At 38.1% G+C, this 15,280-nt stretch overlaps 1 protein-coding gene across 4 annotated transcripts in view; it reads right to left on the bottom strand.

The window, feature by feature from the left end:
• The window catches only part of st3gal4 (ST3 beta-galactoside alpha-2,3-sialyltransferase 4), a 68,477-nt gene that overhangs the window by 18,666 nt on the left and 34,531 nt on the right, over positions 1-15,280 (bottom strand). For all 4 annotated transcript variants that reach the window (XM_084123883.1, XM_084123885.1, XM_084123882.1 and 1 more), the window contains exons 5-6: positions 953-1,050; positions 574-637 (exon numbers count right to left, since the gene is read on the bottom strand). In XM_084123883.1, the coding sequence (XP_083980009.1) occupies positions 574-637; positions 953-1,050 (162 nt within the window). The remainder of the gene's footprint in view (positions 1-573; positions 638-952; positions 1,051-15,280) is intronic.

The following is a 15,280-nucleotide window of genomic DNA, read 5'->3' as shown; positions in this document are numbered from 1 at the left end:
CCCTGAACATCCCGTGGTCCTGTATCTCGCTCTCTCATTGGCAGTAGTTCTTCGGCCGATGTCGTTTTCAGTCAGAACACATTCACACAGCAGGATTTTGAATCGCCGAGAGGTCCAGATATTCAGCATGCCGAATATCTCACGGGCGTCAGCGACTCGTCAGCGATTCTATCAGATCGCGTCTTTGATGATTCACACAGTGTGATTGTCACTCACGTGAACGAGCACCGATTTGCCTATGATTTCGGGCATTTGTCGGCGATCTCCCAAAACATGTCGGCGAGCGAAAATCGGGCCTAAAATCGTTCAGTGTGAACTCGGCGTAAGTGGGGCTACAGGGTTTTACTTCTCCTTTTACAAAACCGTCAAATAGTCATTACTTCTTTTTAGTGGTTATCATATGGTAACCAAGATCATTTTGAACATGAGCAAGAACATTATTGTAATTTATTTGTAATACGTGCTGTAATTCATGCCACACCACAGCATGTCATAAGGAACTGAAGCAAATGAGCGAATCTGAGGAATGGTTTAAATTTAGATACTTATGAAAGCTGCTCAGCCGTACTTTACCTCTCAGTGTTTGCTGGCATTGTGTAGCTGGAAATCACTGCCAAGACCTTCAGAAGCAGGAGCTCTGCAGTGAGAAAGAAGAAAGTCTTTGAACAAAGTGCACCATTATGAATGTATCAACATGAATGGATCGCATGCAGAATGCTCGTTTTGCAGTAAAAGCATGCTGACTGCAGAAAAAAACAAAGAAACTTCTTTATATTAGGTTGACTGAAAGGTTTCAAGGGTATGTAAGGTTTCAGCAACCAGATTTATGTGATAATGTACTGTACTTAGGCCAGATTTAACATAAGCATTCGCTTAATGACGTTGCACTAGATTTAACCATTATATTAAAGGAGAGATTATAACAGAGAGGACCAAAAGAAGCTGTACATACCGCTGCCTTTAATACCATAGGGCAGGGCTTCAGCTGACAGATGTTCCCTCCAGAAGAAATCCTCAAGCTTTAGAAAGAGCTCAGTCTTTCGGCTCATGCTGTTTCGGTAAAACAAAAGACAGACTCAAAAATAAAACTACTTATAATGCTTTGTTTCTCAGTTTTGGCATCATTTCAAGCCAGACCAACAATTTCCTCCCTACCTAATTAAGGTTTTAGTGTACTTGGTTACCAAGGACACAACAGTGTCAGTGACACACAAAAAAAACAAAAAACAAAATCAAGGTAAATTTCAAGGTCACCTGCGAACACAATATATTTATTGTGCATAATTTCCAATAGATTGCTGCAGAGATTATGTCAAAAACTGGAAGAATAATTTACCAGTGGTTCCCTCGAGATTATCCTATGGGTTTTTATAATGTATTTTTTTTATTTTACTTTTTTTTTTATGAGTAAGATAAGGTTGGTGGTATTTAGGGATTAAGTGCCTACTAGCAAGATTTTAGTTTTTTCAGTATTCAGTTTTAAGAAGTTTTGAGCCATCCATACTTGGATGGAAGGGGGGGGGGGGGGGGGGGGAAACAGTATTGGGCTGAGAGGTAATTTAGATTTGTGTATCATCAGAGTAACATTGGAAATTTAGACCATGACGCTGGATGATCTGACCAAGAGGAAGCATATAGATTAGAGATAGAATATAGATAGATTATAGATAGATAGAAATAGAAGTGGACCAAGAACGGATCCTTGAGGTATACCACGGAAAACAGTGACAGAGCCAGATTTGTGTTTATTAATGCTTTTATTAACGATTTTCCTATGGGTTTCAATAATGGGGTTTTTCAATTTATGAGTAAAATAAGGTTGGTGGTAAACATATCTTGACAATATTTGGACGTTTTGCTCCACAGCTTAAATTGCACACACCCATGTCAAAAAAGAGAATTTTTAAGCTTTTATGTTTATTTTTAAAAACTACTAACTAGATAAGAACGTTTGGGGTGTGAGTGAGTGCAGTTTACATAAAACAAAATGTCCAAGTATGGTCAAGATATGTTTATTGCACATCTTATTTTAATCATAAATTGAAAAAAACAAAAAACATATTAAAACCCATTAGAAAAACTCAGAGGAAGCACTGGTGATTTGGTCTATTGGTGTTACGTCCTTAGGGACGTTTATAGTGTTTTTGGGTGTATTTTTGTGTTTCTCTTTTTGGTCTCTTTTGTCTCTCTTACTTTCACTTTCACAGGCCGTCACTGATTGGCTGTTTTGCCTGTCAGTCATTCGTAATGAGTTGAGTGGGTGTGCCATGTGTGGCGGGATCCTCATCATCCTGATGCCTGACACCTGGCGAAACCCTATTTAAGGAACATGCTACTGCCAGCAGAAGAGGGACTTTTTGTTTCGTTTCTCTTTGCTTGATTTAGTTTTGTTAAGTGTTTAGTGTGTCTTGTTAATCGTGCCTTGTTTTTGATTGCCCCGAAAACTTATTTGTTCTTCAAAGCTGGGTTAAGGAGGAGAGGGGATAGGTAAGGCCGTCACGTGACATACATTTACATAATTAGTTGGATTTTTGTCTATATACACTAGGTTAGGGGTTAGGGATTTGTGCCACCCTCTGTATTTTTGTTTTGTTAGAGTAGTTTAGTTAAGACGTTACGGACGTTGAAGACTTTTTTTTTTTCTTTCTTTGATCTTTCTTTTTTTTTTTAGTTCAGGATTAGATATAAATGTTCCTTTTTGATTATTTTGTTTGTTTGGCACAATCCTGTTTTCCCTTTTGCTCCTTCTGAGAAATTAGGAAATGCCGGACAGTCTGTTTGAAGAGCGGCCAGACCCTGAGAGGACAAAGGACCTCTCTGGAAATTACCATTTGAACTCCCCATTTGAGAGGCAAAGTCTCACCTCAGAACACATCTCTCCCCCTCTTCCCCACTCCCCCTCTCACATGCAGAGACCTCATGTAAATCACCCAAGAAAATGTATAGTTTAATGTGAATGATTATCACAGAGTATTTTTCATGTTTGGTATCATTTCAAATGTCTCAGTGCGACTGGTACAAATGTCTAATTTCCAAATAAGTAAAACAAAAGGTAATAAGGTTTTTAAGAGTTTATGGATAACTGGCACACAAGGAGGGGTTGGCCTCTAGATAAATGGTCTCCCTACACCCAAAGGTGTAAACTCTGAATGCAAATTTCCATTGTTAAAAGATGTTTCCAAGTGAAAGAGGTCCTGGCTATTTAATGAAATGCAGCAGAGGGTTCGGGGCCTTTTCTGTGTTTCAGATTGGCCCGTGAGGCTGAGAGTGAGACCTCTTAGCCTCATGTATTTCTTAATGTTGGGTTTGCATCTTCTTTCTATTCCAGAGCATTTGATGTCTTGTATCGATTATCTTTGAATTGATTATGAAATTGGCATGATACATTTACCTGACATAATAAATTGTTACATTTGATTATTCAAATTGACTTTGACATTATTTTCATTAAAGAGTTCAAAGGAATAGTCAAACATTCGCTCATATTTAATGATGCACAGATTTCATTAAAACCTTTTCATTTATGGAGTCAGATGAAATAACGAGAGAATACATATTCAAATGTATTGTATTTAATCAAAAAATACTTTGCCTCGAGAAAAGACAGTAACACGTTAAGACCTTCCGCGCTGGTCGGATGCCGGTTTAGGGCAGATCAAGCGCGAGCTTACAGTTCATATGTAAAATATTAATTACTTTATCTTTTATTAAATTAAGTTTACTTGATTGTCGTGTCTCTCTTGTTTCTCATTTCATTCAGTGCTCAATGGTGACAGGTGTCTGAATTGGCTTAATGTTCCCCTTTTAAAAATTCCTAGACGGTTGTGAGCCAAAGAAGGGTCGTAACAATTGGTCTATCAAATTATGCAAAAATATTATTTAACTTTTAACAATGTATCCTATGTTTTTTACAATTAATTTAGGATGCATAAAATGCTACCAATGAAACTAGCCTTTGAGTTAAGAGTTGGCCATTTACATCACAATCATTTCCACCACAAAACGCTGTCAAACACAATACATAATTTAAAATGTGGGTAAAGTTACATTAAGAAAAGGCAAAAATGGCGATGCAAACAACACAGATACTTATTACACAGGGCACTAGTTTGGCTACACTGCTGTGTTGTCCTTGTGTAAAGCTCAAAAGCTTGAGATTGACATGTTGGTTTAAACCAAGCTAGTCTTTCATAACAGTGCAGTGGAGCCCAGCCCAATCATTACACAGAGATGTGTTGGTTTTACAGTGCTGCCAGTCGTCTACACACTCCCACTGCCCATGAGTGTCCTTTTTCCATTAAGTGCCCTGTTATTCTCTGGCTACACCACTGAGTAAAGCTGCAAGAGAAATCCTGATGATTTTTAAGTGCTGCTGTTAGGCAAAAGCTGTCCTTTTCCCCCCGGAAATCAATATTCTGTGTGTATAAACAAAAGAGCTATAATAATGTTTTATTTATATAGCGCCTTTCAAGAAGGACACTTTATATAAAGTTGACAAATAAGCAAGCAAATTCTCAGAACTCAATCTAAAAAGTACACTCAGGAACATAAGGGTGTATTTGCATTAATAAACACAAATCTTGCTCTGTCACTGTTTTCCGTGGTATACCTCAAGGATCCGTTCTTGTTTCACTTATATTTCTAATCTAAATGCTTCCTCTTCCTCAAATCTGATGATACATAACCTTTCAGCCCAATTCTGTTTTTAAGCGATTAAGGGCTTAAGTGGGTAGGCCACCAAGCTAAGAGTTACAATAGTCCAGACGCAAGGTTATAAAACCATGGACAACAGTTTCAGCATCTTTGAGATCTGACAAAGGTCGTATAAGGACAATGTGGAAAAAACAGGATTTAACAAGACGGCTGATATGGGGTTCAAAGCATAATTTGGAATCAAATAGTACCCTAATAATCTGTATAGTGAGTAATGGATGAACTATAACTCTGTCAGTGTGAATGGAGAAGTCATGTTGGGAAAAGACAAGGGATTCAGGACCTACTAACAGGATTTCTGTATTTTCAGTATTCAGTTTTAAGAAGCTTTGAACCATCCATACTTTGAGATCTTGTAGATAGGAAGTGATGGAAGAGGGAGGAGAACAGTATTGGGCTGAAAGGTAAGATAGATTTGTGTATCATCAGAGTAATGATCTGGACTATTGTAACTCTTACAGAGGTGGAAAGTAACTAATTACAAATACTTGAGTAGATTTTTCGATTTTTTTTCTACTTTCTTGAGTACAATTAAATTGTGGTACTTTTACTTGAATTGAATAAAAAAAAATAAAGTATTCAACTTCGCTACATTTATTTTTCACCAAAAGTGCAAAGTACTTTGACAAAGGTGCCGACGGAGCAACAAGGCAAGCTGACATCTGACAGACACTTTTCAAACTACTGCGGTGGAGCCCTGCCCTTCAGCCAATCACAGACAGGTCTGAAGCACTTCAGCCAATCACAGACAGGTCTGATGCGCTTCAGCAAATCACAGACAGGTCTGAAGCGCTTCAGCCAATCACAGACAGGTCTGATGCGCTTCAGCCAATCACAGACAGGTCTGATGCGCTTCAGCAAATCACAGACAGGTCTGAAGCGCTTCAGCCAATCACAGACAGGTCTGATGCGCTTCAGCCAATCACAGACAGGTCTGATGCGTTTCAGCAAATCACAGACAGGGCTGCGTTCAGCACCGACAAAACGTTGCACAACGTTTTTTAAACAGAAACGGTGATGTGTTGAACACACTGTTCTGATGACGCAAGAGTTGCAACTATGGCAGCTGAGAAGGCCATTCTTTGTGTTCTTTGTGAAGAATTTTCGGAGCCTGATGAAGTCGGTATAAATATGTGTTTAATACTACAAAATATGCCCGATGTTACAGTTACTGCACTTGCCACCCAGAACAAAAGAGAACATCCCAATCGAGTGAAGGGATTGCTGAAACTGAAATGGAAGCACACATCTAACCTAATTCAGACTAAAACACTGACTTTATTTGTAGTTCATACTGTTTTAATACCCTGCATTTTCTTTCTCATTTTTAGGAAAAGCACTTAATTACCATTGTTTATTTCTATACCAAATGTCATACACTTGCAATGAAGCTAAAAATATAAACAATTACATCATTATGTTGATATCCTATATTTTTACAATAAAACTTACGACAAACATGTCTTCTAATATCCTCAGTTGTTGCGTATACCGAGTTGCATCGAACACATTTGTAAATTACTTTCCTTGAACCCATTGTGCGAGTTCACTTTAATACCGCGTGCTTTATATACATGTTGCTGCTGATTGGACTGCAGTTCTGACACACCCACCAAACAAGAGAAAACGTATCTCAAACCCCGTTGCACACCGGTGCACGCTGTTTCCAGGAAACATGAAGTTCAACCCGGAAACCGTAGCAAAACGTTGCGCACCGTTTTGAACTTGAACGTGCCCCAGGTCTGAAGCGCTTCAGCCAATCACAGACAGGTCTGATGCACTTCAGCAAATCACAGACAGGTCTGAAGCGCTTCAGCCAATCACAGACAGGTCTGAAGCGCTTCAGCCAATCACAGACAGGTCTGAAGCGCTTCAGCCAATCACAGACAGGTCTGATGCGCTTCAGCAAATCACAGACAGGTCTGAAGCGCTTCAGCCAATCACAGACAGGTCTGAAGCGCTTCAGCCAATCACAGACAGGTCTGATGCGTTTCAGCAAATCACAGACAGGTCTGATGCGCTTCAGCAAATCACAGACAGGTCTGAAGCGCTTCAGCCAATCACAGACAGGTCTGATGCGTTTCAGCAAATCACAGACAGGTCTGATGCGTTTCAGCAAATCACAGACAGGTCTGAAGCGCTTCAGCCAATTACAGACAGGTCTGATGCAAAACCAATTAAAACTTCCAGTTGACTGGGGGGCGGGGCGTTCAAACCGCTTTAACATTCAATCACTGGCGCTCGTGTTTTGAATCAGTATCGCCAACATTTCAATATTTCAGTAAATGTAAGTGAGCTATGCTCATATTCTCATATTAAATTTTAATTATGGCAACTCCTGAAATGGGTCATCCCATTGATAATACCAGAGCATTGAGCAGTTGAAGTAAATAAAAAAACTCGGCTCATAACATGGACGCAGTTATTGTATGGACGGAGCAAGAACAATGTAAGTGTTTAAAATACATGCACATAGTTCAATTAAATGGTAAAGCTCGCCCTCTTTAACAGTACAGTTAAACTAAATGTACAAAGCAAACTTCGTACAAAGCTGAAAAAACCTCAACAACAGTGAAATAAGATTGCATGATTTATCTGTCAATCAGATACCAGGGGTGCAAACACATGTATGGTCAAAAAAGAGAGAGGTAATCGAAGCCCTCGTCCCGCGGCAAATATCCAGATACTACATTGCCACCATCCCCAACCCACCCCTATGGGCTACGTGCACAAGCGTCGCGACGAACTTCCGCTATTGTCAGAAGTTGGCATATCAGTTTCCGGTTTACGACTGTCTTCATCGGCATTCGCTATAAACAAACAAGATGAGTGCTGCTGTTGTATGAAATAAAGAGATACTATGTGCGTGACACATCTGAGTTTCTAAGAACTGTAGGTGGATCTAACGGCCATTTCACACATACTCCGTGTGCAGTGTGTGTGCGGTGCAGGAGCAGCACGCGCTATAGTGCTTCACATAGGCCTATGATGCGTTGCAGTGAATAACTGATTCACGGCTGTACCACAAACACTTACTATTTTTATTTAAAATCCAGAAGTTACGCTGCAACTTTTATTTAAAAAAAAAGTTTTGTAAGCATTGCGATTCTCTTTGTACACACTCTTTAATGGACGCATGCACGTTTAAACACAATTTAAACAACATAGGGCTATTATTCTATGCATTACTTAGGTAGGCCTATGTGACAAAAAAAAAAAATCAATACTAGAAAATTCATATATAATCATAACCATATGATAGATAATAAAAATACCTTTAAAATGGGATGGGAGCCCATCCCATAAAATGGGAGCCGGATAATTATTAAGATAGTTATGGAATTCGGAAATTGGGGGTCATTTGTGTACCTAATTAAAACAATAAAACAATGAAAAACTGTGACCTCTTCTGCTTGACCAAACACTTCAAAATATCATAACTTCCTCATTCCTTGGTCTATTTGCATAATTCAAACACTACAGTGTAGGTAATTAAAAGCCCAACAAGATTAAGATGACCTCTTTTTAAAAGGTATATACACATTTTATTATTTCTAATTAACCACTAATTAATGAAACCGAGAGCATCAATCCACGCATATCTTTCCATATGAAATCAAAATCCTCTCAAATAAAAGCTATATTCACATATTTATTGTATTAAACAGACAATTGGCATTGCCACATGCATTTCAATGATTACTTATATTAAGTTGCTCAAGCAAGTGGTCAAATATTTAACTGTAAGAACAGCCGACTCTTATGCCTTTTCTTTTCCATTTAAATTATAATAAAATAAATCTTGCATGTCACAGAACTTGTTTTTCCACCTCCACGAATGAGACGAGTGTTGTTGTTCATTATGTCGCCTTGTTTAAGTAAACTGTAGTTTACCTTGCTTTACCCTGGTCTTCTAAAAGTAAAAAGATGACTGTGAAAAATAGTAGTAGGCCTATATAATTAAATGCATTTATGGTGAGATTACTACATTTTATTTAATTAAACGCATCATAGTGAAATTACTTCATTTTCAGGTCAATCTTTGTTTAATTTGACCACGAAACACGCGCTGTCACTTTAATTCAGCGTTTGCAGCACAGCAAAAATAGACTCGCTGCGGAAACGATCTCTGCACTTCTGTATGCTGGATCGACGGACTGCAACCGCGTGAAAGCTCTAACCTGTTAACATGTATAAGGAGCACTGCTGTGTGCCACTTTGCTCTGCTTCAAGTCACTAACAGCCATTTGAGCTTCAATTTCGCAGCACGAAATAGACATTTTGGGCGACGCGCAAGTAGACCGGAAACAGATATGCCGACTTCTTGCGCCAGCGGAAGTTCGTTACTACGCTTGTGCACAGAGGCGATAGGCACACAGAGTCAAATGAAATTTAGAAAAACTATCTTGCACTTCTTCTTCTTGCTTTACTGCTACTTCCTGAAAACAATTTCACCTGATGATTTGAATAGCTCTTTTTGTAAAGAATTAATAATTCTAGGATGATTGGGGTAATTGTGTAGGGTAGGCCTAGTGCATTTGCATAAAAACTAATAAACAAAATACATATACATACAATAAAACACAAATACACGAGAAATAAAGCAGTGCTTTATGTTTTTCAGGTAAATTAACTGTATTAAGTATTAATACAGTTTATCTTTTGACAAAACGTGATTTTTCTCTTTCTCTTTTGTTGTTTCTGCTGGTATATTGGGTGCTGTCCCTTTAAGACGAATGCACGTATCTAATACCGGTAATGACACGCATCCGTTTTATTTTGACTGCGTTTACGGGGAAACTCGTTGAGACGGACACTGGCTTATTTTTTCGTGCACATGTCTGTTCAAACACAAATAGATAAGAAAGAAAAGGGAATTCGGTGTTCACGAACTTCACGTGCTGTCTGCGACTGCGTGGCTCTGTGCGCCGACAGACCATCTACATTTGGATGTTAAACATAATATATATAGCCTGATACAGCAAAGACAACGTCGGTAGTATTGACGGCAAAATAGGCTACAGAATATTTCGTTCTGTAGGCCTATTGACAGGGGCAATATTTGAAAATCGATAATTAGGCCTATTTTTTAAATTACAATTATATATGCATTTGTCAAAAACCGAGAGACTTTCAAGCATCAAAATGTAATTTATTAATATGTATTTGCGCCTTCTATTTTGTCTGAAAACTTCCAACACTCTTGCGTGTCGCGTGAAAAATAGGCGTCGGTTGCGGTTCTATTTCTAGCATGCGGTTTCGGCGCGGCTCGAGAAGTGTGTGTGTCACGCAGGCATTGTGCTCTAACACAAGCTCTAACCAGTTAACATGAGAGCCGACATAAAAACGGACACTCCACGCCACGCAGAGAGAAATGTGATGCAGTGGCAGATCCAGAGTGAGACAGAAACACTAGTGGTTCACGCTTGCGCACATACTGCTGGTTTGGCGCGCAGTGTTCTGATTCGCTTATTTCCTATTTACTTGTTGGTGGACGCAATCCAGAATTACTGTTGGTTAAATTATAATCAGACCCTCTCAATCAGACCCTGGAGAGGAAAGTAATAATTACAAGAGCTTCTCGGTTATTTTAGTCCCGTCCGAATCATTACGGACAATGTCAGTAAAGATAATGGCGACTTTTACCTTCTGTAAAAAGGTCCTGGAAAATTACCTCAGGTAACGTTTTAATAGTCGTGCGAATAGACCCACTGTAAATCAAATAATTTCGTGTTTAAAAGTAGTTTCCTGTGGTTTTTCAAGTATTGACACGCCTGAAAAGGCATTAAGTTGCGTTCTAGACACTGGGAGAAGTGCGTTAGGTTAGGTAAGTGCCTGCTGCCTATTACCAACACTCCAAACTAGAGATGTGACGGTGATAATATTCTCCCACCGGTTAATCGACTTGTGACAACACCGGTATTACCGGTTTCATCGTGGGGGTGGGGTGTATAGAGTGATGTAATTTTTTTTTTTACATGGCGTCAATTCATCATTCGTATTGAGTTTGATTGACATGCGATCTGACCAATCAAATTCCATTGTTTTGTGCGACAAAGCAGTCAGAAGAGTTATTGATTAACTTGGGTTGATTTGAACTTGGCTTTAACTGAGGCAATCTGTCACAACACATTAAAGAGCCAAAAAACGGTAGGCCTATTTTATATTTGTTTGACTGACCAAATTTGAAAGTTGAGACTTTGTTTCATATTAAATATTACCTGCTTGGCTTTCAGCGCGTTGTCAGTGTCCTCTATTTTTCACTGCTTGAGATCATGTTGAGAACAATAACGAGGGTATAGGGCGCGCATTCGTTTAGAGCTTGTGTGAATTTAACGAACAACCTCGTTCCAACAGGAAATGCCACATGAATTTCACTGCGCTTTATGAAGAGTTTTTCTTTTGCGTGAAAAGTTCGCCGGAGATGTGTTAAAAGATTCATTCATGCACACAAGAGAGTGCATTCATGATTATTAGGCTACCGGTATACCAATCCTTGTTCAAGGCCGAAAAGAGAACTCGATATTGACGCGCGTCTTTTTCGTGTGTGTGTGTGTGCGTGTGTAATAGGCAGGACTTACAGCGCGGTCTCTTGTTTTCTCGCGCTTGAATGGTTGAGCGTGATCATACAACGCTAGTCAACTGGTGACAGAAAATATGGATACTGCGTAATAAAAAATTTTTTTGCGGTGCTGCGGTGGGCAAGTGATGAAACCGGTGTTCTGAACACCGTGTAACACCGGTAAGTAACCGACTATCGCGCCAAGCCTAATCCAAACTGAAGTTAATTCATACATTGTTCGACCGGACATAACTGTTTTACACAAATAACCTAGCCTTTGTGTGTGTGTGTTATTTGTGTTTGCACACGTGATATCAGGAAGCAATGTAATAGGCTACACACACGTTTCTTCAACTTATTAAAATATTACTTTACTGCAACTATCTGTTTCTGCTTCTTTATCATATTTATAGTGTGTGATTTATAAAATACCTTATATCCTACATCACATATTTTGATTTTGGACGTCTGGTCACTGTATATCTTATATCTGAATATTATATTACTGTTAAGCCTACTATGAATATTAAAATACGCCAAACCATGTGTCCTGTATCATAGCTACATGAATGACCTTTGCAGCAAAAAAAAAAACCGCTTGAAAATCAGTTCGGTATTTAGTGAGGTATGATTAATTAAATGCGCTGACAGCTCATTGCACCTGCCATTCAGATTACACTGAGTGGAGCGGGTGACCGGTCTAAGATGGCGGCCCCACGGCTCGACCGCGCCAGTAGGCAGTAGCGGTCGATAGGGCGTCTATCTCTATATGATGTCTATGGTTTGCACCCCTGAGATACAATCAGATTGTAAAAGTGTAGTTAGTTACTATAGCAACAGTGGGCTCCCAGCACATTTTTGGTAGAAGGAAATAAAAAAAGAGCATTTAATTTAACATGTTAACCATACCCCACTGAATTGTTTTATTTTTTTTTACTGGCACTTTTTTATTCATACTGTTGTAAATCTCTCTTTTTTTTATCGTACCTATCACTTAACCTTCTTTGCTTTCAATTATGAAATTATTTAAATGAAAACATTCAAATGATCTTACCTGGACTTGCTTTTCAAAATTAGTAATACAACAATCGCTCGACAACAGGGAAAGCTATATGTTTAGTTTAGTTTAGTTTAGTTTAGTTTATTTATATCAGGACAATGTGCAGTTACATTAAAAAGATGGCTGCACCAGATTTAGCACTATGCTAATTTCCATCTGTAGTCCTACACAATTAAAATTAGGCTACATAACAGAGTTAAAATTACATAACAAAGGCAATTAACATATAAAAATCATATAACAAAGACGGTTAATACAATATAAAAAGGCAGTTTACAAAGAAGTTACAATATACAAATATAAAGTGCAAATTACCAATTTGTGTGCAAAATTAGCTAGTTGCAATGTTATAAAGTGCTAAATATATGGAGTGCAACAGTTTTAGTTTGCTTAGCATACCGTCAAACACTACAATTTATGAGTTTAATATTGTTTTGCTCCAAAATCACAATACATGTCAGTCGTGTTTGAAATTACTTCTGTGGTTTCATGTTGCTTCTTAACAGTGTGAGAATATATTATTTTATTAAATTCTATGATACAAGCTATGTTAATTAGCATTGCATTAAAGGGTTAGTTCACCCAAAAATGAAAATTAGCCCATGATTTACTCAACCTCAATTCATCCTAGGTGTATATGACATTCTTCTTTCACACGAATACAATCAGAGTTGTATTAAAAAATGTCTTGGCTCTTCCAAGCTTTATAATGGGAGTGAATGGCTGGAAAGATTTTTTACTCCACTTGGCTCCAGTGGGTTAATAAAGGCCTTCGGAAGCGAAGCCATGGGTTTTTGTAAGAAAAATACCCATATTTATAACTTTATAATCTCAAATAACTAGCTTCCGCCAGACGACCGTACACATACTACACAATTCAACTTGCGCCACAAGAGTAACCCGGGAGGCATGTATGACGTAGGATGTAGGAGTATCGTAAGCTATAAGACACCTCTCACGGTTTAAACAAATAGGGCTGTTCAACAAATTGAAGCTCCTCTTCTATTATTTAGAAATCCTCCGACATTTCTCTTCAAAATTGCTAATTTGCGACCGGTTTTGTTTAGCTCTTTCCTCTGAGCTTCCACGTTCGTCATTACACTGTGCGTCGGGTCAGGGTTTAGTCTTCCACCGTAAATCGATGCGTACGGCCATCTGGTGGAAGCTAGTGATTATAGTTTATAAAGTTTTAAATATTGGTATTTTCCTTACACAAACGCATGGCTTCACTTCAGAAGGCCTTTATTAACCCCCTGGAGTAAAAGTGGAGCACTTTTATCATGGATGGATGCACTTTTTGGGCTTCAAATTTTCTCCAGCCATTCACTGCCATTATAAAGCTTGGAAGAGCCAGGACATTTTTTAATATAACTCTGATTATCATGAGTAAATCATGGGCTAATTTTCCTTTTTGGGTGAACTATCCCTTTAAATTATACATCCAAAAGATACATCATTCTTATGAAAATACCTGAGATAGCTTGATGAACACAGATATATTATCGCTATTATCTGTTTGTCTTCATGTTTCATCAGTCAAAACGTCTCTATTTGCATGGTATTATATCCATATAAGGCATTTCCTGAAATGTCATAAGTTTAATACTTCTTTGAATCTCACATGTGGACTTTCTGCGCGAGGTATGAATCAGAATGCACTGGGCTTCCAGTATGAATGAAACAGATATGACATGAGAGTGTTTAGCGCTCTATATTGCTATCATCTCCCCATTTTGGGTAAAAATAGAAAAATAATACTTTTAATAAGTACTTTGTAACGTAGTAACTTTTTACTGGAACTTTTTTTAAGCAAACTACTTATTTACTCTTACTTGAGTCATATTATTTTTCAGTACTTCTACTTGTACTCAAGTAAATTATTACTTAAGCAGCAATACTTGTACTTGAGTACAATTTGTTAGTACTCTTTCCACCACTGAACTCTTAGTTTGGTGGCCTACCCACTTAAGCCCTTAATCACTTAAAAACAGTATTGAGCTGAAAGTTTGTGTATCATCAGATATGAGGAAGAAGAAGCATATAGACTAGAAATAGAAGTGAACCAAGAACGGATCCTTGAGGTATACCACGGAAAACAGTGATGCTAATAATTAATGCTAAAAATGTATAATTTATTAATGCTAATAAATTGTTGCCTGTCAAAGAGATGTGAAGACACAGAGTAGCAGTAATACTGATAGCAGTTAGACGAGATAGGAGCACTGAATGGCAAACATTATAAAAAGCTGCAACTACACCTGAAAAAACACTATAACTCCACCGTATGATTCATGAAGTTGAAAATTGGTGTGCATCTTCTTTGGTGGGCGTCCTGACATATCCTCTACTACTTCAAAAAACAAGGCCACCAGCAGCCAATCAAATTGGATTTAATTGAATTCAAACAAACATGGATTTAAACCATTAGGAATGATTTTTACTTTGATAGTAAAATGTTAGACTTCCTAGATCTGGGATGATTGGTAAATCCTTTAATATACCTGACATTAACCATGTTGAGTATGCTGTTAAAGAAGACAATGTTTGCAGCAAAATCTCTATTGTTCTGGTGAATAAATAAACAAACAACATAATGCAAATGTTGAAACTCCAGATGGAGAATGAAAAGGCTCTACATGCTCAGACCAGATAGGGAATGGCCAGCTGTGTAAACTAATAACACTGATGATGCTACAATAGAGAAAACACACATTGTAATAATTCTGTTCAAACACTACTTAACCCTCATAAGCTTTTCCTAAGCCTCCTACGTGAAAAAGGGTCACACCTGGGCTGTTCACAGTCCTTTTTGACTGTGTAACTTTTTATTACTTCTAAATAAATTAAATAACACAAATTTCCCAAAAGTAGTAACAATGCATTTATACATTTCTTTGGGTGTTTTAAATTATGGAGCTTCTCTACAGTAAAAATATACACTTCTA

This window comes from Abramis brama (genome assembly GCF_963993115.1).
Source record: "Abramis brama genome assembly, chromosome: 9".
Classification (NCBI taxonomy): Eukaryota; Metazoa; Chordata; class Actinopteri; order Cypriniformes; family Leuciscidae; genus Abramis; species Abramis brama.
The sequence above is the reverse complement of the archived record's forward strand: the minus strand, read 5'-3'. Positions and strand labels throughout refer to the sequence as shown.